The sequence below is a fragment of the Microcaecilia unicolor genome, chromosome 2 (genome assembly GCF_901765095.1).
Source record: "Microcaecilia unicolor chromosome 2, aMicUni1.1, whole genome shotgun sequence".
Classification (NCBI taxonomy): domain Eukaryota; kingdom Metazoa; phylum Chordata; class Amphibia; order Gymnophiona; family Siphonopidae; genus Microcaecilia; species Microcaecilia unicolor.
Genome location: NC_044032.1, coordinates 237,693,845 through 237,719,711, shown reverse-complemented (window position 1 = coordinate 237,719,711; position 25,867 = coordinate 237,693,845). Strand labels below are relative to the sequence as shown.

The window sequence follows — 25,867 nt, the reverse complement described above, 5'->3', positions numbered from 1 at the left end:
AATACATAATGGTTTTAAGATTGGTGAGGATTTGTGATGTTTTTGTAACAGTTATGTACCTCACTCCTTCATATTTTGTTTGTTTAGTGGAAATTAGTAGTTGGACAAAGTAAGTTATGGAACCGAGGTCCAAATATGTGGAAGGAAGAGGTAGATTAGTAACACTGAGAGACCAAGAGTTAAGGCTAACCTGTAACTACTGAGGCCTGGGATCATTAGGATCTATCTGAAGCAATACAGAACAGTGAGGATCAAGTATTGTAGGCCTGAATACAGTAGCAGTTTTAGAACAGCTAAAAGTGGAAAGAAATTGTTTGGTGTTAAAATCAACACCAGTGTTGTTCAAAGTACTTGGTCAAAGTACTTAAGTAAAAGTATAAATAAATGTATTTTTAATACTTAACAGTAAAAGTACAATGAATAAAATTTTACTTATTTAAAAGTAAAAAGTTATTGCCTAATATAATACCTTTTGAGTTAAAAGTAAAAGTACCGTGACTACAATGAATGCAATAATTGCTAACATTTTTATCCCAACAACTTTTGTAGTGTACAATTTAATCCACGTGCTTTTAGTAAAACTAAATTTTGAAAAAGATTGTCACTCATGTGAGTGTACTTGTGAGTCATTTTTAAACCAGCACATTTAAAAAGGTGTCCAGTGACTGTACTAGCAGGAAGTTCATTGTTCAGTCTGATAAAAAGTTCCTTCAATCAGGCTAGACTGCAATATTATTGATATCTTTGACTGGGTCTGCAGATGCTGATCAAGGGAATCTATGTCTGAAACAGTTGACTTTCGTATAACGAAGAATACTTTTATTATTATCATAGTCACTATGGTCTACATTGGAAGTAGTGTGGTCTAATTCATCACTTGCATCTTCATCTTCATCATTATTATTATTGTCATGCTGTCCAATTACAGGGAAGGTTTTCACAAAGCAGTGGTATAGCCATGTGTGCCGTGGGGGCCTGGACCCCCCCAAGTTTGGGCTCAGGCCCCCTCATAACCCAAAGTACCTGTTAAATGGCTGGCAGAGGTGCCCAATCCCTGCAGCCGATGAGATCTGCTGCCTGGAGCTGCCCCAGTGCTATCTCAGGAGCCAAGAAATTGACAGCATCCTTGCCAGCAAAAGTAAAATTATTAATGCAGTGGGGACAGCGGGAGTAGAGAGAAAATGCACCTGCCCCCCCCCTAAAAAAATTTAATGCTGGCTATGCCCCATCACAGAGTTGGAACTGTCTGTTGTTCTAACAATTTTCCATCTGAAGACAAACTGAATATCTTCGAGAACTGATGCAAGAAGGTCAAATGTGCGGGAACCCTTCAGTCTTAGGACCGGACAAGCAGACTTCCTATCTAAAGACTCTCTTAATCTAGTGGACAGTCACCCCACTGTAAAATTTTCCATGGAATGACCAGCAGTCTCTTCTGGTAGAGACATGTCTGTTCACCAAGAATTGCAACCAGCTTCAGCTTTATCTCTGCTTTAAAGTGACCCAACTCATCACTGTTCTGTTTGGCTGGAGGCCAGTAACCAGTTCAACAAATACAGGCAATTCCACTTGTCTCATAGACTGTATTTCCTGAACAGCAAAATTTAAGACAAAATGATCCACTGTTTGTGTGACAAGATTTGCAATAGCAAAATCCTGTTCCAGGTTTTGCTGCTTCAATTGGTTTACTGAGGTATTCTCATTTGCTTCTGCTTTTACTTTTTACTTTTAACTGCAAGCATTGGATGTACCTGAATAAAAGCAGTAAAAAGCTTTGAAATTATTACTTTGATAAAAACAAAAGTAATATGGTTTCCTGTACTTCTTTATAAGTAAAAGTGACAAACCTTTTACAGTAACTAGTTACATTTACTTAGCTACTATATAACGGTGGCCACCATGAGCTGCTTAGATCCTTTTCCTCAAAATATCTGTAGAGTTTGGGAAAGATTCCCATACCATTGGTATTATAGGGCCTGATATTGTAAAGGGTTTAACCAGGCAAGAGAGTGGCTACTAAAATACTCAATGTATAGGGACAGACTCCATTTTGTTTATATCTTTTTGAAGGTGAAGCCTCAAGATTTGTACATATTACCCTAAATGAGGCTCAGAGAACTGGATATCAGTCTGAACATCTACTTGGATGCCCAGTTAACAATGGAATGTCAGGACCTGGTAAATGTGGCCTTTGCTTGTTTGACAAAAAAGAAATATGTAGGGAATTAAGAATTATCACTACTCTTCATAATATGTGAAATCTGCTCAAAAAGAATAGTTATATTAAAGGTACAAAACTGAACTACAGTAAATCCCTTTAATCAAAATTATTACCTATAAACATGACCTATTTATGGATGTCTACCTACCAATAAGATGCAATTCCCATTATATATATTGTTATCTATAAACATTAATAATAATAAATATCCCATAACAATAAAGATCATTACTTCCACCAAATGCCCAATATATGTATAGGATTCAATTCTCAATCCTTCCAAATGCTCCAAGTAGATTCATCCATTAAAAAAAAAATCACAATCTCTCCAAATACCAGAATGAACGTCACTCCAAAACAGTGCTAAAATAACCTTTTCACAATTCTTCATCCAATGTCAATAGTAGTTCTCCAAAGAGTTATCAAGCTGGATACTTGTGGATCTTTTAAAACTTCACTGATAACATTGTCATCATCATTGAAACTTTGTAATCCAAGCCAAAAGTATCAGAGTAAACAGCTCTACACAAGCTGTGTTTCACCAACCAGCGCCTTCAGGAGCTGTAAATCCTCGCCACTGAAAGCAGCTCATAACTTCTGCCTGTATAAGAAAGAATATGTTTGCTTATCCTTCTATAATAATGTAATATAACACAATATAAAATAAAGTGAAGATACAATACATACCTGTAGCAGGTATTCTCTGAGGACAGCAGTCTGATTGTTCTCATATGTGGGTCGACGTCCGCGTCGGCCTGGGAATCGGACGGCAGTTTGCAAGCAAAATATAAAAAATGTTTTGCATCGATTACATTTTAGGGGCCCTTTTACTAAAGCTTAGCGCACACTAATGGAATTAGCTGCTGAGGCTTGCCGACCACCACACTCAAATGGAATGTAGGAGCACATATTCCATGCACGTCCAAAGTATCCCGACCCAGTTGTGTTCCAAGGTTTTCCTTTACACTTTCTGCCATCATCTACACCAGTGAGAAAGAATCTGCAGAGACCATCGAACACCGCAGGATGAATTTCTTGATGATGCATCTAGGCCTAGCCAACGAAGACATCAAAATAGTGCTGTACCTAGCAGAGCTGTTGAAAATGCATTATCTGCAGGAGTCTGGCAGAAGGGTGCAGCCAGTGCTCAGGTTTGACTATGTTCCCAGCCTTTTGTACAAAATGTAGTCTCTATTTTATACCTATGGGCCATATGGTACTTAGGGCCAAATTCTATAAGTAGCACCTAAAAATTGGAACTAATGGTGTGTATTCTTTATAGAATCAAGCTTAGCGCATAACTGTGCCTGCAATTAGGATTTTAGAAACTAGCTTCCTCGAACTGGTGGACTTAATTCACCGAAAATGTCATCAAAACCACTAAGGATAAGGAATTGAAGGTGGACAAAATGCAGGCCTTCTCTGCTGCCACACATCATCAGACCCAAGCCTGGCTCAACCATTGGATTCAGGCGAGCACTGGCTCAGGGCGCCAAAATCCCCATGTTACTGTCAGTGCCTCACCTGGTCCAATGTTAAGCCTTCTTCCTCATGGGTCTAGCTTATCTTCCTCCCCCAGTCCAGCATCTCTCCTCTTCTCTCCCCCCATGGGCCTAGCATCTCTCCCTCCCCCAGTCCAGGCCTTCCTCCCCTATCCTATCTCTCTCTTCCCTTCCCCATGGGTCCAGCATTGCTCTCTCTCCTCCCAGCCCCTCCACAGTCCTTAAAGTTTACATAGGTTGCCAGCTGCAGAAGCAAGAGGCAGGCTGCCTTCAGCCAGCCCCTGGGTTTCCCTCGAACACATCTAGCCTTTTGTGATCCTGCCTTCATGCTACTTCTGCTACTGGCATCTCATGTAAATTTTAAAGGACTGGGGGGGGGGGGGGTGAGGGAGTGATAGAGGAGAGGGAGTAATTCTGGAGCCACAAGGAGCGAGGCAAAGGGAAGGGAGGGAGAGAGAGAGAGATAACAAACCATGAGGGAGCCAATGGGAGAGGGAGCCAATATGGGGGTGTGGTAAAGGTGTGTGTGTGGGGGGAGAGGGGGCACTGATGCAAGCTGGCTCAAGACACCAGAATCCCTTGAGCTGGCCCTGACCAGACCCTAGTTGTGGAAGTCTGTAAAGTGCTTGTGAAGACTTTGGAAAACAAACTGGAAACTTTAAATGCACAGCAAAGTACAGCAGTCTAGTGATTACAGCAGCAGACTGTGAACTAGAAAAGTCAGGGGTCAAACCCTGCTGCCTCCGATGTCTGTCCTTGTGATGCTGAGTAAGTCCCTTCGCCCTCTGTTGCCTCAATTACAGCTTAGATTGTAAGTTCACATGGGCAGGCATATAACTCATATACCTGAACTTAAACCATGCCTTGCACTTGGAAAAGTGATGAAATGCCAAATCCATACTTGTGTCCATTGTCAAGGACAATTGGAGACTCACAGAAGGGAACTTGCTTTGCATACAGCTTTAATAAAATCCATTCTGAAAGCAAATTCTAATAAAAAAAAGTTTACAGTTCATTGCTATCCTAGAATCAGTGGAGGAAAGAAGTCTATGCCAAGATTTGGAAACTTAGCTGCCAAGAGAACTGAGCCTTGGGGAGCAACTGCTTCTTGAATGGACACTTACAACAGTTCACTACAAGCTGGGACTTTACAACAACAAGACTACAGCTAGAGCTCATGGCAGTGAGTGGAGATCGCTCCTACCCTGAAAACTCCGCTGGACCACCAGAGATATAAGGTAGGCCTGGAATGCGGTGGATTTGATCATGAAGGCATTATGATTATGTTTATTATAAAAAATTAATATACTGCCTGGCTTAAACAGATCATGGGGGGGGGGGGGGGGGGGGGAGGGTTCAGAATCAGTGGGAGGGGGAAGAATCTGACAGATGCATTTATAAGAGTCCTGACCGATATTCAGCCGGGACCCGCATAAGTGCCTGGACGTGGTCTGGCACTGAATACCTGGGTCTAACTTAGCCGGTGACAGCATTTTAAAAAATACGCTGATCACCATTGGCTGAATATATTCACCAGTGGAAAATCATCAGAATGATCCAAAGACATCATACTGCAGCTTTAGAGACCACATCTGCCCAACCATTGGACATAGCAGTGATTTTCTGACCTCTACACCTATGGCAGAAACTTGCCTTTGCAATTTCCAAAATTCATTTATTTTTCACTTTTGGGTTTTCCTGACAGGATAAACCCTTATTTTTAAAGATGTCATATGCTGTTTCTGCATAAACCTAGCTGTTTAAATAACAGTTGAGACAAACTCAATTTTTCATCAAAACACACACACACACAAACACATTCATTATTATTATTATTCTGCAACTGTTACTCATTTTATTGTAAACCATTTACTTCCAGATTCTATATAGACTTCATCATTAACTATTAAAGTATCAAAAATTCTTTATTATTTATATCAAATGTATCAACAACCACAAATTCTTAAAACCTACAGAACTTTCATACTCAGAGCACATCCACTGTACTCTCTACAAACGTACCAACACTCAACCACTCCAAACTCACAACACATGTAAAAAAATGATTGACAAATGCACATATTTTTAACATTACGTGCATAATGAGGCAGGTAACCAGGTGGAGAAATATTATAGCATGTCCCAACAGTCCTTCAATGATTCTTGAATCTTGAAATAAATGATCAAACAAAGAGCGGCCGCACACAACAGCCCCTCCCCAGTTCTTAATTCAAGAAATATAAATCAAGTGAGGATATTCCTGGAGACGGACGAGCTTGTGAAGTCACCGCATCAAAATACAAACTCTGTGTATGCCAAGCTCGTGATATATAAGTTGAATTTCCACCAATACATCATTATAGAATAAGCCTAAATTTCTATGAGGTTTATAGAATACACCAAGCACCTATCTGCATGACTAAACTTAGTTGCGGGCAGTTATGCCAAGTAAAACTTAGTATAAATCTCGATGCCTAAATTAGGCATGGACTGGGTGTATTCTATAACAAAGCTCATAGATTTTAGAAACACCCACGACCCGCCCATTGCATGCCCATAGCTGTGCCCCCTTTTCAACTATGTGACATAGGGCCAGATTCTATATATGGTGCCTAAAAAATCCACGCAGTAAAGATTTCCGCCTAAGCACAGTTTATAAGCAGGCCTAGATTTAGGCATGGTATATAGAATACGTTTAGGTGGAAATCCTAGTGCCCAAAACAACATGCATCCATTTAGGCCAATGAAAACATGGCCTAAATCCCTGCACATGGATTTACGCCTGCTGGGCCAAATTCTATAACTGCGCACGTAAATTTTGGAACACCCATGGAAAAACCCATTTCCCTGCACATAGCCACACCTCTTTTGAACAGCGCACATTAGAATTTAGGTGCAGTTCATTACAAAATATGCTTAGCGAGTTGTGCACGTAAATTCTTACTGCCAATTAGTGCTCATTATTGCTTAAGTGCTGTTATCAATGCTGATTAGCTTCTTAAGCCAATTAAGTTACGTGCAATGTTATAGAATATGCCTAGATTTTGGTGCGGATTCTAGGCATGCCAGGTGTTAGAATGCACATGCATCCCATTATAGAATATTCTTAGTTGTGTGTGTAAATTCTAATTAATTAATTGCATTTGTACCCCACATTTTCCCACCTATTTGCAGGCTCAATGTGGCTTACATAGTACCGTCAAAGGCGTTTGCCCAGTCAGTGGATAACAAATACAAAGTTGTATAGTGATCATATGAGGTATAAGTGGAGGGTCAAAATGGAAGAAGATTGCATGTTGTCCTGTGCGATCATAGTCATGTTGTGTTGGTAGGTGAAGAGGGTTACGTGGGGTCGTTGGGGTAGGCCTTTTTGAAGAGGTTGGTTTTTAGTGCTTTCCTGAAGTTCAAGTGGTCGTGGATTGTTTTCACAGCTTTTGGCCAATTAATTAAATCAATTAATGCCAATTAGTGTCAATAACTGCTTGTTAACTGGCAATTATCAGCACTGATTGGCTTGTTATCTAATTAAGTTGCACACACAAATACAGAATATGACTGGATTTGTGTGCACAAATTAAGTCATGCTATATAGAATCCGGGGGGGGGGGGGGGGGGATGTGTGCTTAGTACTCTATAAAAGTTACACACATGGCACACCCTTTACAGAATGATGCCAGGTTAGCCTGGATCTGTTCCATCACTTTTGGGACATTTTGCTACAGCAGTCTAGTAGTTTGTTTCCTTCTAATTTACCATAACACAAATACAACCACAGCCCCCTACCCCATGACAACATAGAAACGCATGGCTAGAATTAAAGGTTGTGTCCCTATCCTGTGAAGTGCACTTGTTTTAGAAGAATTAAGAACAGTCATATATCGCACAGGGCAGTTCCAGTCATCCAAACCTAAACGCTTCAACGACCCTTATAATTAGCTCTTCTAACACACCAGGAACAAAAGTACCCGTTCGACAGACGTTTCCTACGATCAAAGCCTACAACCTTTATTTATAGAAGCGCCACGTATAATTTAGCGTAATTGCTAAATGAAGTGGGAGAACACCGACCCGGCAATTTCCCTATCAGTAGCGAGCTCTAACTATTCAGGAAAAGTCGCCCCCCCCCCCCCCCAAATAACCACCACTAGCATTATATATAAAAAAAGATTTAACAAAATCATAAAGATTCAAGAATACACTTTATTCGTTTCATTTCTTAATACAGGAAGGTTTTCTCGGGGTCGCGTCCCTAGGTGGTCAGGTCAAGGTGAAGGAGGGAGGGATACAGTAGGAGCAGCAGCATCCAGATGTTCGGCTGCCCAGAGCGGCGCAGCGACAGGGTAACCCCGCGAGGCTGCGCAGTGCAGCGCGCTGCAGTACAGTGCAGTGCGGTGCAGTTCAGTGGGTGCCGCGCTGCACAGCTGAGTGAGCCGAGTGCGTGCCGCGCTGCACGGAGCAGCTCCCTGGCAGGGAAAGGAGCAGTTTGGGAGCTGAGCAGCAGCTGCACCTGATCAGGAAATGAGGCCGGGCCGGCGGCGGCGGTGGCGGCGTGGCCGGGCGGGGGAGCAGTGAAGCGGCAGCCGGCACCGCCCCCAGCCGCTATAAGGAGTGCCTCGACGGGGCAGCTGGTCACCTCTGTAGCGCGCTCTCCTGCCGTTCATAGCGCGGACGTGCTGCAGGGCTTTGCTCTTTTTCTTCTCTCTCGCTCTCTCCGGATTGGCGCCATGGTCCCGGCTCCGTGGCTGGTCTCTTTGCTGGTGCTGGTGCTGGTGGCGGGGTGCTGTGTGCACGGAGACGGCGGCTCGATGCACGGTGAGTGACCCAGCGCTGTCTCATATGTGATCGGGCTTTGCGCCAGAGCCCGATCGGGACTGTTGCTTGCAGTGGCTGATGGTATGTAGGGGGTTTTCTTGGCCCTCGCTATAGCGCGCACAACACAATTTCGGTTACCTTGCTATGATTTGTCTCTTGAGGCAGAGGTTGTTGCACGCTTATTTAAATACACCTTCCCCTTCAGATCTGCTTTTCTTAGGAGGTTTGAGTCACGGGTGGAGCGGCTGGTGCCTGTGGCTGAAGTGACTTAGCAGGTGTTTTTATTATAGGTCAGAATAATGGGGTTCAGGGTGGACAGGCTAGTATTTCTGTGAGTGGCTTCTGATTTTGGAACAGGGTTGGGATTTTCTCTTCTGGGGGGGGGGGGGGGGATCGCTTTTTGCCTGCCTGGTTCTGACTGCATGACGTCCGTGTGGCCGAACCAGATCAGTGGTGCCCGTCACGTTTGTGCCTGTCTTGGAAGGTTTTGTGGCTATATGGTGGTAGAACTGCAGCCGCGCAGTGGACCCTCGGATTTTGATGCGCTCCTGGTGGCTAGCTGAATTCTCCTTCCCCTTTTATCTTCAGTTGCTGACATGAAATTGTGGCTACTTCTCCCCTGGCTAGACTTAAATTAGCAGGGTGCCTTGTATAGGAGGGGGCTGCATGGGTTTAAAGCCATTTATACCGGTCCAATAATCTGCAACCTGCTGATAAAAAAAAAAAATCTGCCATCGTCTTCATATCATAGCACGGGACTTTATAAGATGAAATGATAGGTGTGGAGGGAGGGACGGGGAACAGTGTAAACTTATGTTGGTTCTCCCGGGCATAGGGTTTTTTTTTTTTTTTTTTTGTAAGCTTGTAATCATTTAAGCCACCGTTTTATAGTGGAGCAAAAACTGCAAACACTGACCAATAGTCGGCTCACCAGGTTATCGGTCGCCATGTTTCGGAAAAAGTAATAGGTGTTGTAGGAGGGCTCTGATTACATCAGAGGATACCCAGGTCTCTTCCTTTTGCGTCTTGCCTTCAACCAGTGTAGGGATTAAGTTGAGGAGAACGATTTCTTGGCTTGACACGTAACTAAATCTGTATAAATTGCCATATAGTACCCGACTACTTTAGTTTCTTAATATTAGTATAGATTGCATCAGGCATTGTAATGCGAGCTGTTCTTTTAAGGTCAAGGATTTCCGATTAAAGCTTTGCTTAAGCTCAAGGAAATTTCCACTGCTGTATGCCTTTTAATCTAGGATAAGCATTTGGAATCTCTAGCTGTTGCCTGGAGCAGGTAAGATTGAAAATACACTGGGACTCACCAGTGAGTCGCCAGTAGGGACTCACTTTTTTTTTTCTCTTGGTTTATTAAAGATATTTGGAAAAAAAAAACTGTAGTCCAAGCAGCATTTAGTAAATGTAAGTACTTGTAGTGTGTAAGTTTTTTTTTTTTTAACATAAACTAAATTGTTTAACCTAATTGAGTCCTATATTTCTTTCTCTATAGACTTGAATTATTAATCTCGGCTCCCTACCTATCTTTACTAATTGTGTTCCTTTTTCCATTTACACTATGGCCAGGTCATAGTAACATAGATGATGGCAGAAAAAGACCGGCACATTCCATCTAGTCTGGCCAACAAGATAAACTCGTATGTGCTACTTTTTGTGTATACCTTACTTTGATTTGTACCTGTCCTCTTCAGGGCACAGACCGTGTAAGTCTGCCCAGCACTATCCCTGCCTCCCAACCACCAGCTCCAACCCTTTGTCACCTCACCTACTACAATGCTTCTGGATTCTTTCGTCACTGTAGCTCAAATTGGAAGGTAGAACCTTCTGCCTAGGGCTGGTAACTTATAAATCTCCCTTACCCACCCCATTCCAGTCGGAGTCATGTCATTCCCACTTGAAGTGTGATATGGGTAACTTATTTCTAAATATCTTCTAGAGAATAGACTGGGGAGGGGAGAGTGTTCAGTGGCTTACAGTCAGCTCAAATGACTTTTTTTTTTTTTTCCAGCTCGCATTCTTACATCCTCCAATTCTGAACTGATTGGATAACTGTACAAAATCAACAGCCTGAACCCTTCCCCTTATCTTTACTAGGAAGTGCTATACCTAGAGCTGTGGACCCAACGGGCCTCTTAAGTTTTGTAGTCTTACTAGACTGCCCCCTTGTCATTACCCTGTTGCTACTAAGCATCTTCTAAGCTAAGTCTGATGCAGGATCAGTGCTCCTGTTGCTGATTGATGTTTGGTCTTAAACAGCTGGAAGATTGTGCCTTGATGGATAAGTCTTAATCTGATACTGTGATTGGGTAGCGTTCTTTAGCTGTGTACATTCAGACTTTTTTAGTAATAGAAACTGTACAAAGGTAGTCTTATGATAAGAGGAAATGCTAAATAGCAAGCTGTAGTACACCTCTGTGAGGTCTTTAGATCTCTTCTACTTCTGAAGCAACAATATCTTGTATGATGTACTGAGGAAGTGCATTCCAGAATGTTTTACCACACTAAAACATAGTGGGTGCGGGTTCCATTGACTAATGAATCTTTAGGGGTATTTTACAGAAAGTGAATGGAGGCTGTTGTTAGAAGTCCTAAGAGGTTAACGTCTGCTGGGAAACATGTAATCGTAGGGGCTAAACTTGAGACCCTAAATGTAAATCTAGGAGACGGTAACCTGAGTGTGTTGTAAAGTATCAACTATAGTTGAAGGCAAGGCATCTAACCAGTTAAGTGAGGCCTAGAGAACCCTACAGTAATCTAAATGTACCCAGTACAGTGCTAGACTCTCACTGTTCTCTAGTTGGATCCTCTTATGCCATGGCATTTGACTTGTTACCTGTTACCACCACCTACTGGTATCATTTGTGCATCACCACTCTTCAGTAAGAGTAGACACTGCTCCTAACTCTATCCCTCCCCTAAAACCTCAGAATGTCTTGGTTTAACCTCCTGAGGTATTTGCTCTTGTATAGCAGGCCCCTATTTCTGTGTATGAAATTTAAGCTTGAGGACTAGACAAAACTCAAACTACAATGATGGGTAGTTGTGCTCTTTCATGAAGGAAAGAGCCACATGTTTTTTTTGCTCATAGTAATCTGAACTCCACGGGGTGGGACAATGAGTCTTTTTTTTTTTTTTTTTTCTTTTTTTGTGTGGATACATGGATAATGTCAAAACAAAAAAAAATCAGCTATGGCCTTTACAGCCATTCACCACTATTGTTTCTAGAAATCAGTTTTCTCATATCAATGGAAACCTCTTCAGAGTTAGTTATACTTTTGAACAGTATGAATACAGTAAAGGCAATATAATTTTTAATCAAGGGGACTTTTAAGGAAACATTTGCTGCTTTTCTATCCATTTACATCAAGGAACTATTTGCCAATAGTAATTTAGCATGACCTGCTTTCCAAACAAGATGTGAGGTACATAACTACATGTTGGCTTTTTTTTTTTTTAAGAGAGCAGAGTAGAACTGTAAAATGCATGTTGTAGGTGTGACTTTTTGTATAGCTCTATGCGCCTTACATGGGAGAAATCAACTACCGTGCTTCTGGTACCTCAGGATATGCTCTCGATTCTGAGAAATGTTTACGGCATTGAAAAGATTATAAACATACTGTTCAAAATACATCATGCAATCTGTTCAAGTTCTCAACTATCAATATCGGCATCTTCATCTTTACCCCACTAGCTTTTTGTTCTTGGGGTTTATACCTACCAGTAAGAAAAGATCACTTGTCTATTTGCCACCCCTCAAGCTGCTGCCTTAGGTGACTGCTTTATCTTGAGGTTAAGCCGGTCCTGGCTCCCGTTTTGTGAACTAGATAGTGTAATACATTTTATTCTTGGCAGCAATCCAGCTTAACAGTTCCATCACTGGATTACGTCACCAGTTTTTAGTTTTTTTTTTTTTTTTTTTTTTTTTTTCAAATTTATTGAGAGAACAAGACAGAACCAAAAACTCAAAACAGCATAGGGATTGGTTTCTTATTGCCCCTGTGAGAAGTACAAAGTAATAGCCTTCCAACTGAATCCCTCCCAAACCCAAAAAGTACAACGGTCTTAGTGGAAACAAAGTTCTTAACTCCTATTCTGTCCTAGAGGAGGTCATGTGATTCCTTGCTACCTGTGAGACTGTATGGATCCCAAACAAAGAATTCTGATCTTTTAGCAGAAAGTGCTCTCACCTCCTACAATGACAGTTGATGAAGCTTCACACCAAGTCCAAATAGATGGAGACTCTGGAGTCGCTCAGTAACATAGGATGCATTTTTCACTCACTAATTCTAATTCCTTCTGTGTTACCCATGCTGCCCCCTCACCCACAATTACACCAAAAAACAAATCCTCTGATTCAAAATAATGAAGAATGAAAAATAGCCAACCGAAATTGCTGTAGTGAACAGTATCACGCTGCATGACAGAAAGTATTGTCGCTTCTCTGGCATCTGCACCTGGGTGAAGTATACCCAGTGGAGTATACAACACGCACTTGCAGATTCCCCCCCTTGGACTAACGGGGGCATTTTATGAATGGTATTGGCCATCTGGGTTTTACCTCCCCAGTAATCTTTCCCTCCTGCTGGACTGATTTGAAAAGCCCTGATTAGTGAGCTGCTCAGTAACCACCAATTAAAAAAAAATATATCCCCTTAATTTTGTTCCCAATTTTAAGGTGTTTGGGTCAAGAGATTGTTCTCAGTTGACAAAAAGCAAACTGGTCTCCCCCCCCCACCCACTATAGTACCATCCGACAAAGCCTCAAAAGCTCATTGTTCCCTCTGCCATGAGCACATGTTCTAACAATCTGTAACTCGGGAAAAATAGGAGAACCTATGTATAGAGTATAGGTCAGTCAGGCTATAGCAAACAATGCTTAAATATTATACGTTTTGTAGAGGGAAAAAAAGGCCTTAAGAAGCCCCCAGCTCTGATTTTAGCTTCGGGAGCTGGACTGCTTTATCATCGGCCAAACACCTCTTACCTTTATTTCAAAATAATCTTGATTTTGCTCAATTATTGAATTGCATAGATATTAAGTTTCCTACGCATCAGATTACTTAGCTTATCTGTCGCTTCTTGGCTTTTCTGTTGCTCCTTCTCATTCAGGTTATGATGACCTACGATGGCCAGTGTTTCGGTGACCTGCCTCAGGGTCTAGTGGTCTGGGCAGGACCACTAGACCCTGAGGCAGGTCACCGAAAAGCTGGCCATCGTAGGTCGTGGTCAGAACTTAAGGTGTGGGAAGGACCTGAATGAGGAGCAACAGATAAGCTAAGTAATCTGATGCGTAGGAAACTTAATATCTATGCAATTCAATAATTTAGCAAAATCAAGATAATATTGAAATAAAGCTAAGAGGTGTTTGGCCGATGATGAAGCAGTCCAGCCCTCGAAGCTAAAATCAGAGCTGGGGGCTTCTTAAGGCCTTTTTTTCCTCTACAAAACGTATAATATTTAAGCATTGTTTGCTATACCCTGACTGACCTATACTCTATACATAGATGCTCCTATTTTTTTTTTTTTTTAGGTATCCAGTATACTAAAAAGGAGATCACCTCTTGTTGTATTTCTAGTTTAGAATCTAACAATCTAACACCAGGTCTCCCAACATTCAAAATACTATATTTTTCATACCAGGCAGAAAATGCAGGTTCCCCTAATCAGCAATTGATCTGCATCTGTGGGAATGCCACCCAACCACTGAGTCAACTTATTCCAAATATCTTTTAGGGACCTCAATAGTTCAAGGAATAAGTTGAGGTGCAAGTAGGAACTCGCAAGAGATCTGACACTATAAGGTGCATAGAGCAGTTCAAAATAGGAGTATATTCTAATAACCAACCAACCACCCAGATATCAAAAGGCGGGCATAATTATATGCCTGTAAACTTGTCAAGTCCAATTCCTCATTCTGCCAGTTTCATACAAGTATAGTAAACCCTTATTTTCACCTTCTCACACCAGCAATATTTAGCATTTTGGCCACCTGCAAAAGATTCTTCTTGAGGCAAATTTACAGAACATAGACACTTGGGGGGGAGGAAATTGCTTGATTTAAAAGGCTAATCTGGCCAGACAAGGAGAAAGCTAACCACCCTTCCAAGTGTTTGCTTCATTGCAGCCAGGAGCTCCCACATCATGGGAGCGCACCAACCTGGACAAACAAGGCAACTGAATCCCCCAAATAACCTAAAAGGAGTCCATGGCCCACCTCAAAGGTCCCTCCATGTCCCGTGCACTGAGGTCTCGGTGGCCAGTGCCTCTGATTTGGAAAGCTTTAACTTGAAACCCAAGTAATCCTTGTATTCTTGAAAAATACTCCTAGAAAGAGGTGGACCAACACATCTATAAAAGCTGCTAATCTAAAAATGCTTGTCCTTTCCCCACCCTCTTCACCGCTGGGTCAGAAAGATGTCCTAATAAAAGGGTCTAGCATCAAAACAGAGTAGAGATAGGGGGACCTGCCAGAGCTGTCCCTCATGTATGTCAGTCCCATGAGTTATCTTCTGTTGACCCACATTTTGGCACAGGGGGAACAGAATGTGGACTGCATCTAGAACAAACCCTTAAACCATAATGGTCTAATTTGACATACATAGTCCCATTCGACCCTGCCAAATACCTTTTCTGCAATGGAACTGCAGCAGCTAGAGGTCAATATTTTCTGCTATGTACCGGCCCCCGGATAAACCCACCTGGGTCTCATGCCCTAATTCCAGGAGGATTCTTGGCTAATCTATTCACAAAAGCTTTCACCAGGTGTTTGGTCTCAAAGATTAATGAACATGGGTGGTACAAATCCAGAAGCAGGGTATCTTTGCCAGGTTTAGAGAGCTACTATTTGGGCAAAATTTTTAACTCTCCCAAGCTGGCTCTATACATAGCAAGAGGGACAGAATAACATGCTCCCACAAGTTTATAGAGTTCTACCCTATATCCGAGCCCAGGCCTTTAACAAGGCTTTAATTGCCAAAGCTATTTCATCAGATGCTAAGGGGTATTCAGAAATTCCCAAGTATAAACATCTAAATACATGGAATTATTCTGATGTCCCTTCTCAGGAGGAGTGGCATAACAGCACAGCATAGTCCTGGGAAATTTGGCAAATCTCAGCATCAGTGTGTAGGGCTGGCCCCTTCCAGCCAGCCCTAAATCCCATCAGGGGCCATTGTGAGTAGTTACCAACCAGGCCAGTAATCTTCCCCCTCTGTTACCATGATTTATAAAGGTGATATTGAAGTCTTGACTTTTTTTTTTCTTTTTGGCCCTTTTTGGTGCAACAGTTCATTTAAAGCAGTCTGCAAGGTTAATTTTTTTTTTTTGCTTAGTGACATCTGTAGCTAAAACCCCATGGGGCTTGCAAGCCATCCTGACCTGTCATTCAAGACAATGTCCTGGTCTCTAGCTTTCTTTTTGAAACTAGAATAAAGTACCATCTTTGCCGCTTCCCAAAACAGAATAGGATTATCCTTGTGCTGTGCATTACTAGTTTTATACCTTTGCCAACATTCCACTAAATAGTCCAGAAACCTAACATTGGCATATAGATCTAAAGGAAATTTCCACACTAAGGGCCCCTCATCACTGGCATCCACCAATCATTGCATGGAAACAGAACCTATCTCTGCCTCCTGAACTGATGTCATGACAGTAAAATGTTCTCAATTGAGTGTTGTATATACTTAACTCCAGGTGCCTAAAACATGGCATAGAGGATCTGTTAATGTTGAAACATTTGTGGCTAACAAGAGCCAACTTTATCAACAGAGGGGTCTCGTACACTGTTAAAATCTCTACCCAGAATAATAGGGAAGGTTAACTGCAGAATGCTTGGTTGTAGTATAAAAAATAAAAATGAGAAATTTCACAATAAAGCAACTTAGTGCTTTCATTTTTTTTTTTTTTAAATACGTATAACAAATACAATTGAAAGGATGTGAAAAGACAATACTATCATGGTTCTAAACAATCAAAATCTTAATGAACTTATTATGCCTTGCATTTAAATATAGAAATGATTAATATATAAAAATGTGTAATGCACTGATAAGTGAACAAATAAAAAAAAAAATTAAATGCCTAATATTCTAATACAGTAAAACCAAAATAAACACAATATAAGGTTATATATAAATAATGCGAATGTTAGTAATGGATTAACACATGGGAGACGGTTCATCCTATAGGAGCAGAGTAAATTTAAAAAAAAAAAAAGGGTGAAAAGGATAGCTATAGATGTCATAAGACTGTCTTTATCTTGGCATTAAGGCCATTTGGTTTTAAACTGTTGAAATAGAAAATAAGTCTTTGTTCTCCGAGTAAAATTGTATCAATGTCTCTTTTGTGCCATCTCTGAATGAAACGTCTAAGGACAAAAATTGAAGATCGTCAATAATGTGAGAAGACCAATGTTCAGTGAGTGGTGCAGACAAATTTCTTCGTTTAATGCTGCTCCTGTGTTCTCATTTTTACAGAACGTTTAGTTTTGCCAATGTTTAACACGGATAGCTAGCATGATTAGTGTTGCAGTCTGGTGGTGTAGTGTACTTTCCGGTTTGTGAATCTTTAAAATCGGTGATGTCCATAGAATGTTTACAGACTGAACATTTGCCACATGGATGATGTCCTTCAGGGCCTGCATCTTTAGTTGTAATGTAGATGGAACGAGAATTTCAGGCCTCTATTTTGTAACTCTAACTTGTATGAGAAGAGTTCTTGCACATCTGCAGTTCCCAGAGCTCAGTCTGGAAAGATCCAAATCTCTGCTTGGAACAAGCTCTCCAGAGCACTAAGTCTGTGTTTCTTGGTAGCATAATAACTTAACCAAAAAGGCCTGCAGGGGAAATGGACGACCCAAGTCTAGGCTGCAGTTCTCTTGAGCTTCCAGTTTTTCGTACTTTTTTTTTTTTTGTTACATTTGTACCCTGCGCTTTCCCGCTCAATGCGGCTTACATGGGGCAATGGAGGGTTAAGTGACTTGCCCAGAGTCACAAGGAGCTGCCTGTGCCTGAAGTGGGAATCAAATTCAGTTCCTCAGGACCCAAAGTCCACCACCCTACCCACTAGGCTACTCCTCCACTTTGGTGATGCAGGTTGCAAATATATATCGCAGGATCTCTGTCTTCTGGGATCCTGAGGATGATCTGCAGGCTAGACCTCCTGTTCCTGTTTTTCTTGATCTTTATCAAGTAGTCCCCTTGCTTTTGCAACATGCTCCTTAGAGGATTGCCCCTCCATCCATCCACTTCCAATGCTAGAATCTGAGGTTCAAGCAAATGCATGGTAAGGGATTTAAATCTGTTCTCTAATCTTAAGCCCACAATTGCCTTCTTGGACCCCTAATTTCTTTGAGGACTAGGCCCCATATGGCTTCTGGCATCGTAGAGTGAGCAACTGTACCCAGAGCAGCAGAGGGAGCCAGGGACGGCATCTTAACAGACCTATAAGATATCCTGCCCAGATTAAGTGGCATACATCTCCTTTATAGAGACAAGGGTCTTTGGTCTTAGTTTAGTCATTGTACTGCAAGTATGAGGTTTTGAAACCTGCCAATAATGCCTGGAATATGGCATTCCAGATCATGATCCGGGGGGGGGGGGGCATAGCCTGTTCCCACCTTTCATTGGGTAGTGCCCCACACCTGTCTGCCAAGGTAATTGACAGCCTTTTGGTTTAGGGTCCTGTCTTTGGTCAGGCAACTGGAAGCACAAACTGAGGTCCCTTCGCAATGATGGCAAGAAGCTGCTCTGATTCACTGGCAAAATTAGGTAATTGAGGTTTGTGACCTCCTAGTCTATACTCTGAAGGTGAACTATTAGCATCTGTCATTAGACCCTTGCCCATGGTGATATAGCAGCAGTGTAGTGTAACAAAACAAATTTCTATATAGGTTGTATGGAGTTGTGCTGAGACTTTTTTCAAATTGTTCCTTGATTAGGTGCTATGAGCAGTCCCCAGATCCCCACACTACTAAGCTGCACCCAGCTGTTCTCTCATGCATCTAAAGAGGGGGTGTGCTAATGGGGGAGGCATGAGCAGGTTAGCAGTGGTCCAAGAAGTTAGTGGCCATGACCATTTTCTAACTTTGGGTATGGGACTTAGCACTTCTGCCTCAGAAGCTGGTATTAAATGTTGTTCCTACAGGTGCAATTTATGCGCTGAAGAGCATGGGCTCGGCACAGATCTCTTTGCACCTAAATTCTGCCGCTACATAGAGAATTCCCTCAGCCCTTCCTTGATAGGGGAAGACCTGCATAAAATAATTTTACGTCCCATGAGAGCTGTCATTGTAAAGCTTGTTTGTGGGGATTTATGAAAAGGCAGTGCACAGTAGTTAAATTTTGTTAACAAATACAGCCAATTGAGACCTTATACTACCATGAAACAGGATCAAAATTATACATATTTTAACAGCATTGAAATTCTGTAACAGAATACAATGTAAGCATAATAGTGATAGAATATTGAAAGCACACAATGAGAACATTCAAATAACATTGCTATGATACTAATGCTTTTCTACAATACAGCTTGCCATATAACCGAGTTACTAAACTGGTTTCAGTAGCATACTAAATGCATACCTCAAGGTAAAGGGTCCCAAACCTGGCCCTGGAGGCACCCCAGTCAGTCAGGTTTTCAGGGTACCCAAAATGACTATCCATGAGACTTGCATGCAGTGAAGGTAGGGCATTCAAATCTCATGAATATTCATTGTGGATATCCTGAAAACCTAGCAAGCTGGGGTGCCTTCAGGACTAGGTCTGGGAACCACTGTCCTAAGGGAACAGACAGTTGCACATGCTGAAAAAGCTGTTCAAAGATGTGAATGACAGTGATACAAAAGGTAGTGTTTACAAACATACAACTTCTGTGGCTTCTAGTGGTAAATATCAATAGATGACGTACAGAGGGGTTTCTGGATCCTCTGTTACGATGGGAGGTAATTAGGGGCTGGTTTAAATTTTTACTCAGATTCTGAAGGTTACTCAAGGTCAGTGTGATCTAAACTCCTATGCAGTACAAATAACCCCAGGGCCAAACTTCATATGCTCACCGTTAGAGCAATTTAGCAGTTTGCTACTATAAAATGGCTTAGATGGACCCATAAAGTGTACAGCTCTAGCTTGTTCTCCTCACACTTAAAATTCTCCTAGTTCTGCAAGGATCTGTAGAGCAGAGGCTCTGATCTATCAGGACCCCAGCCAGTGTAGTCTTCAAGATATTCCACAATGAATATGCATGAGTTTTGCATGTACTCCCCCCCCCCCCCCTTCGCAGGTAAATTTGATCTGTAATCATTGTGCATATCTGGCTGGGTGTACCTTGATATCTGAACCTTTACTCTAGTGTACATGTGCTTAAGTCATGGTGGATGAATGAAATGCTGGGAGTTCCAGTACACACTGAATTGTACTTTTAAAACACAAGCTCATGAACAGTTTGCAAACATCCTCCATGTGCAGGAGATGTGGTGAGGCAAAGGGACAGTGAACATGCTGTGGTCATGGTACACTTTTTTTTTTTAGTGCATTTGGGTACATTTAATGTCCATAGGAGCCAGCTGTGTGAATGCTTGAGCACCCCTGTATTGAGCAAACTACCTTGCCTGTGTCCAGGGAGGGGTAACTTCCATTGGGTTTAGCACCCCAATCACTTTGAAAAGGCTCCTATGTCTAATAATCATATCATTCAAGAAACCACTTTACAACTGCAAACACCTGGGGGCCAAGTAGGTGGCAGTACTGGATAGTACCTTATTTATTTTACATTTTGTATCCCACATTTTCCCACCTATTTGCAGGCTCAATGTGCCTTATACTACTGTGAAGGCATTCGCCAACTCTGGTAGAGAAATAGTGATGTTAGTCGAATAAGGTTCGTGTTACAGACACATTGGGGAATCGTATAGAGGAGCTGCCTGATTCCTAGCTTGTGTTAATCTGGTTATGCTTGAAAAATGGTGGTGCATGGGACACCACTAGGTGACCCCTGACACTTGGATGTATGTGTATTCTGCAGCTTCAACTCATCCATCACACAATGGGTGCTGGAAGTGTCTTCCCTATAGAATTCAAGACTAAAATCATTAATAGCAACATCTCCAGTACAAAGCATTGGAAATAATACAAAACATTAGATGTCATAGTGCTGTTTATGGTATTCCATACCATGGTCTGTTTGACTTCAGTCAAAGTTCCATCATAGTTCGGTTTGACTTATCCATTGCTTTTGAACTAATAGATCATAGTGTTCTGCTTTCCTTTTGATTCTTTAGGGATTCAGGGTTTGAGGATTATCATGGTTTCAAGGCTTTAACTAGATCATATAGGGTGAAAATGAGAACTTTCTGACCCTTGGGATGCAGTGCCTCAGTCTCCTCACCTTGATTAACATCTTAATGCAACAACCCTTAAACTCACGTCATGCGGTCTAATATATACAAATCAGTGTTAATACCTTTTTACTTCTCTCATTCATTCTATCAGACTAATGTGTTGTATTGAAGGCAATTGGCCTGAGTATGCTCATTCAAGTGTAAGCTAAAAAGAAATTTTCTCGGGATTGGCCCTTTTAACTTTTGAGAGAATCCTATTAAGCTTGATTATGTTTATCAACCCTTGATACAATCTATTTTTTTTTTTTTTAAGATGTGGAATTAGCGATACTTGGGTTACGAAGGTGGTTGGCTGCAATTATAGATTTAATTTTGGGGAATTACATTAACTTGCACTGTAAGGTTTAAGGACACGTGTTCGGAACATAAGGACCAGATTTTAACCAGTAACATTTACAATACAGGTAACGCAATAATGTTACAAGGCAGTTAGGTATTTTACACAAGGAAAATGTACTACAAGGTAAATAAGTATGTCAACACTGGGACAGACCAAAGGTCCATCAAGCCCAGCATCCTGTTTCTAACAGTGGCCAATCCAGGTCACAAATATCTTGCAAGATCCTGAAAAAATTAAATAAATTTTATGCTGTTTATAACAAATAAGCAGTGGATGTTCGCCAAGTCAATTTAATAATGGTCTATGGACTTTTTTCCTTTAGGAAGCCATTCAGACCTTTTTAAAACCCCACTAAGCTAGCTGCCTTTACTACATTATCTGGTGATGAATTCCAGAGTTTAATTACATGTTGAGTGAAATTTTATCTGAGGTTTGTATTAAAATTACTACTTTGTAGCTTCATCACATGCTCCCAAGTCCTAGTATTTCTGTACAGAGTAAACAAAAAAAACTATTCACATCTACTAGTTCCACGCCACTCATTTTATAGACATCTATCATATCTCCCCTCGGCCGTCTCTTCTCCAAGCTGAAGAACCCTAGATGGTTCAGCCTTTCCTCAAGGAAAGTCATCCCATCCCATCCCCTTTATCACTTTTGTCACCCTTCTCTGTACCTCCTTTTTTTTTTTTTTTTTTTTTTTTTTCTAATTCCACTATCTTTTTTTTGAGATTCAGCAACCAGAATTGAATACAATATTAGCGGTGCAGTCACACCATGGACCGATACAATGGCATTATAACGTCCTCACTTTTGGTTTCCATTCTTTTCCTAATACCACCTACATTCTATTTGCTTTCTTAGCAGTTGCAGCACACCAGAGGGTTTCAACTTAACAATGTGACTAGATCCCTTTCTTGGTCTGTGACTCCTACCCTGGAACCTTGAATTACATAGCTATAGTTCAGGTTCCTCTTTCCCACATGCATCACTTTGCACTCGTTCATATTTTCATCTGTCATTGAGACGCCCAGTCTCCTAAGGTCCTCTTGTAACTTTTCACAATCCTCTCATGATTTAACAACTTTGAGTAACTTTGTCATCAGCAAATTTAATTACCTCACTAGTTCCATCTCTAGATCATTTATAAATATGTTAAAAGCAGCAGTCCCAGCACAGACCCCTGGGGAACCCCACTATCTACCCTTCTCCATTGAATACGGACCATTTAACTCTACTGTTTTCTATCCTTTAACCAGTTTCTAATCCACAATAGGACACTACCTCCTATCCCATGACTCGTTTCCTCTAGTCTTTCATGAGGTACTTTGTCAAATGCCTTCTGAAAATCCATGATACACTATCAACCGGTTCACCCCTTCAAAGAAATGTAATTGGTGAGGCAAGATTTCCCTTCACTTAATCCATGCATTTGAATATGCTCTGTAATTTTGTTCTTTATTAATAGCCGTTACCATTTTGCCCAGCACTGATGTCAGGCTCACCAGTCTATAATTTCCCAGATCCCCTCTGGAACCTTTTTTTAAATATCTGCATTACATGGGCTACCCTCCAATCTTCTGGTACCACACTCTATTTTAAGAGTTCCATCAGTTCATTTTTCAATTCTATCAGTACTCTCGGATGAATACCATCAGGTCCAGGAGATTTGGTGCTCTTTAATTTGTAAAATTGCCCCATTGCATCCTCTAGGTTTATAGAGATTTCATTCAGTTTCTCTGACTTGTCAGCTTTGAATACCATTTCTGGCACTGATCTCTCCCAAACCTTCCTCTGAAGACCGAAGCAAAGAATTCATTTAATCTCTCCTCAATGGCTTTGTCTTCCCTGATTGCCCCTCTTACCCCTATCTAGCAGTCAAACCAATTATTTTGCCAGATTCTATATATATATATATATATATATATCTAAAATAAAAAAAAATTGCCTCCAACACCTTTATTTTTTATTTTTTTTTTACTATTCTCATTTTGTCTCCGTTTTGAAAGTTAAATGCTAGCATATTGATTTCCTGTTTATACTCCAAAGCTAGTATCAAATCATATTATGATCACTATTACATCCCACACCAGATCATGTGCTCCATTAAGGACTAGGTCTAGAGTTTTTCCTTCTATTGTCGGCTCCTGTACCAGCTGCTCCATGAAGCAGTCCTTGATTTCATCAAGGAATTTTACTTTGCTAGCATGCCCTGATGTTACATTTACCCAGTCAATATCAGGGTATTGTTCAGTTTTGGAGGCCATGTCTTGCTAAAGATGTAAAAAGACTGGAAGCGGTGCAAAGAAAAGCTACAAAAATGGTATGGGATTTACATTGCAAACCACATGAGGAGAGACTTGCTGACCTGAACATGTATACCTTGGAGGAACAGGAAAACAGGGGTGATATGATAGACGTTCAAATGTTTGAAAGGTGTTAATCCACAAACCTTTTTTGTAGATAGGGAGGCGGTAGAACTGGAGGACATGAATTGAGGGGGGGGGGGGGCAGACTCAGGAGTAATGTTAGGAAGTGTGTTTTTTTTTTTCCCCCAGAGAGGATGGTGTATGTGGAATGCTCTCCCACGGGAGGTGGTGGACATGAAACAGTGATGGAATTCAAACGTGTGTGGGATAAACACAAAGGAATCCTGTTTAGAAGGCATGGATCCACAGAATCTTACCAGAGACTAGGTGCGTTGCTAGTAATTGGGCAGATTCTTACGATCAATGCCCTGATCGTGACTAAATAGATATGGGGTTGCGATGTTAACTTCAGCACTTAGTACAAGAACAGTGCTGGGCAGACTTCTATGGTCTGTGCCCTGATAATGGCAAGGACAAATCAAACTTGGGTATAAAAGTATCACATATCATGTGAAATCATTTACCACATACCATCATTTACTGTGGTAATTGAAATAACCCATTATCGGGTTGCCCATTTCTGATATTTCTACATTTGTCCATCCTGGCCAGGCAGACTGTAGTACCCTATCACTATTTCCCCTTTTTACACATGGAATTTTAATCCATAGGAATTCCAAGATGTGTATTGTCCTGCATATTCAAGGCCCTCAATATACAATGCTACCCTATCACTACAATATAATTTGTAGCCTGGTATGATAGTGTCCCACTGGTTATCCTCCTTCCACCAGGTCTCATGCCTATTATATCTAACTTTAAGTGCAATATAGTCTCTCCCATTTTTTTTCTTAAGCTTCTGGCATTCGCATATAGACATTTCAAACTGTTTGTTCCTATTTACATCATGCTCAGTTACTGCCAGAACATATTGTTAGAAAGTCTGAATTATTAATTAGGCTGGCTTAATAGTAACTCACTGAGGCTTCATTTTTCTGCTGCTGGCTGGAGTGGTGAAGGTCTTTCTCTGTAGTTGGATGGTCTTTGAGGTTCATTCTGCTGCCAGTTGGAGTGGTGGAGGAGCTCTTCACTAAAGTCCTCCTTTTTAGAATGGAACCTGGTTTGTCCCAGAGGTGCAGGGAGGACGGTGCGGGGTGGAAGTTATTTCCGGTTTTTATAACTTCTTGTTGGGTCCAATAGGCTGAGGTCAGGTGGGGTGTATTGAAAAACTCAGGGAAAACTAAAAACTAGTCTTGAGGTGGAGTACGGTGACTGGCCACATCTTTAGATGACATAAGAGTTCCTGGCTCACTGTGCTGTTTTAAACATTCATACTTGACAGGATTAAAAATCATTGAGAGTAAATGGACTTTTTCATCAGATTAGGTGGGTCATGATCTGGTACTTTCAGATAGGCTGGTTTTTGTTCCCCAGTCTCTGTGATTGCTGTCAATATGCATACTCTGATCGGTGATGTGTACTTTTAGTATTCACCCAGCTAGTTGTAGTGTTACAAACTATTACTGGCCTTCATGGGGAGGGTGCAGGTCAGACCTGTTTTTCTGATACTGCTCCAAGAAGTCTTTGCAAAACTTTTTTTTTTTTTTTTTTTTTCCCCAGCAAAATTGGTTCTGAAAATTCCTCATTATGCTACATTGTCACGATTGGATTATTGTAACTCTATTTACATTGGTTGTACAAAATGCTACAGTTTTTTTAGCATAATGAATCTCCCTTTGTTGCCAGTGGAAGCTAGATTGTAATGAAGGCTCTTGTCTTGATCTTCAAGCTTTTCATGGGAATTCCCAGGACTATTTAATTTCCATGGTTCCCATTTAAAAAAAAAAAAAAAACCCCAAAAAGTCTTACTAATCTTTCAGGTAGATTTTCCTACTGTTAAGGCTTTCAGGCTCATTTTCAAAAGGAAGGGCGCCCATCTTTCAACACAAATTGGAAGATGGGCAGCCTTCTCACAGGGTCTCCCAAATTGGTATCCATTTTGGGCATCCCCAACTGCTTTGTCATGGGGACAACCAGTTCATGGGGGCATATCAGCAGCATAGCGTAAGCAGGACTTGGGCTTGCCTAACACATGGACATCCTTGACCGACCCATAATGGTGGGGGGAAGGGCATTCCTGATGAGCACTTGGATGACTTTACCTGGCCCTGCCTTTTTTTTTTTTTTTTTTTTTTTTTTACATCCAAG

At 41.3% G+C, this 25,867-nt stretch overlaps 1 protein-coding gene across 1 annotated transcript in view; it reads left to right on the top strand.

Annotated features, from left to right (window-relative positions):
- Window positions 1-8,343: 8,343 nt before the first annotated feature.
- The window catches only part of VLDLR (very low density lipoprotein receptor), a 120,411-nt gene continuing 102,887 nt past the window's right edge, over window positions 8,344-25,867 (top strand). Inside the window, exon 1 of the mRNA XM_030193820.1 lies at window positions 8,344-8,535. Coding sequence (XP_030049680.1) covers window positions 8,448-8,535 — 88 coding nt within the window. The 5' untranslated portion in view covers window positions 8,344-8,447. The remainder of the gene's footprint in view (window positions 8,536-25,867) is intronic.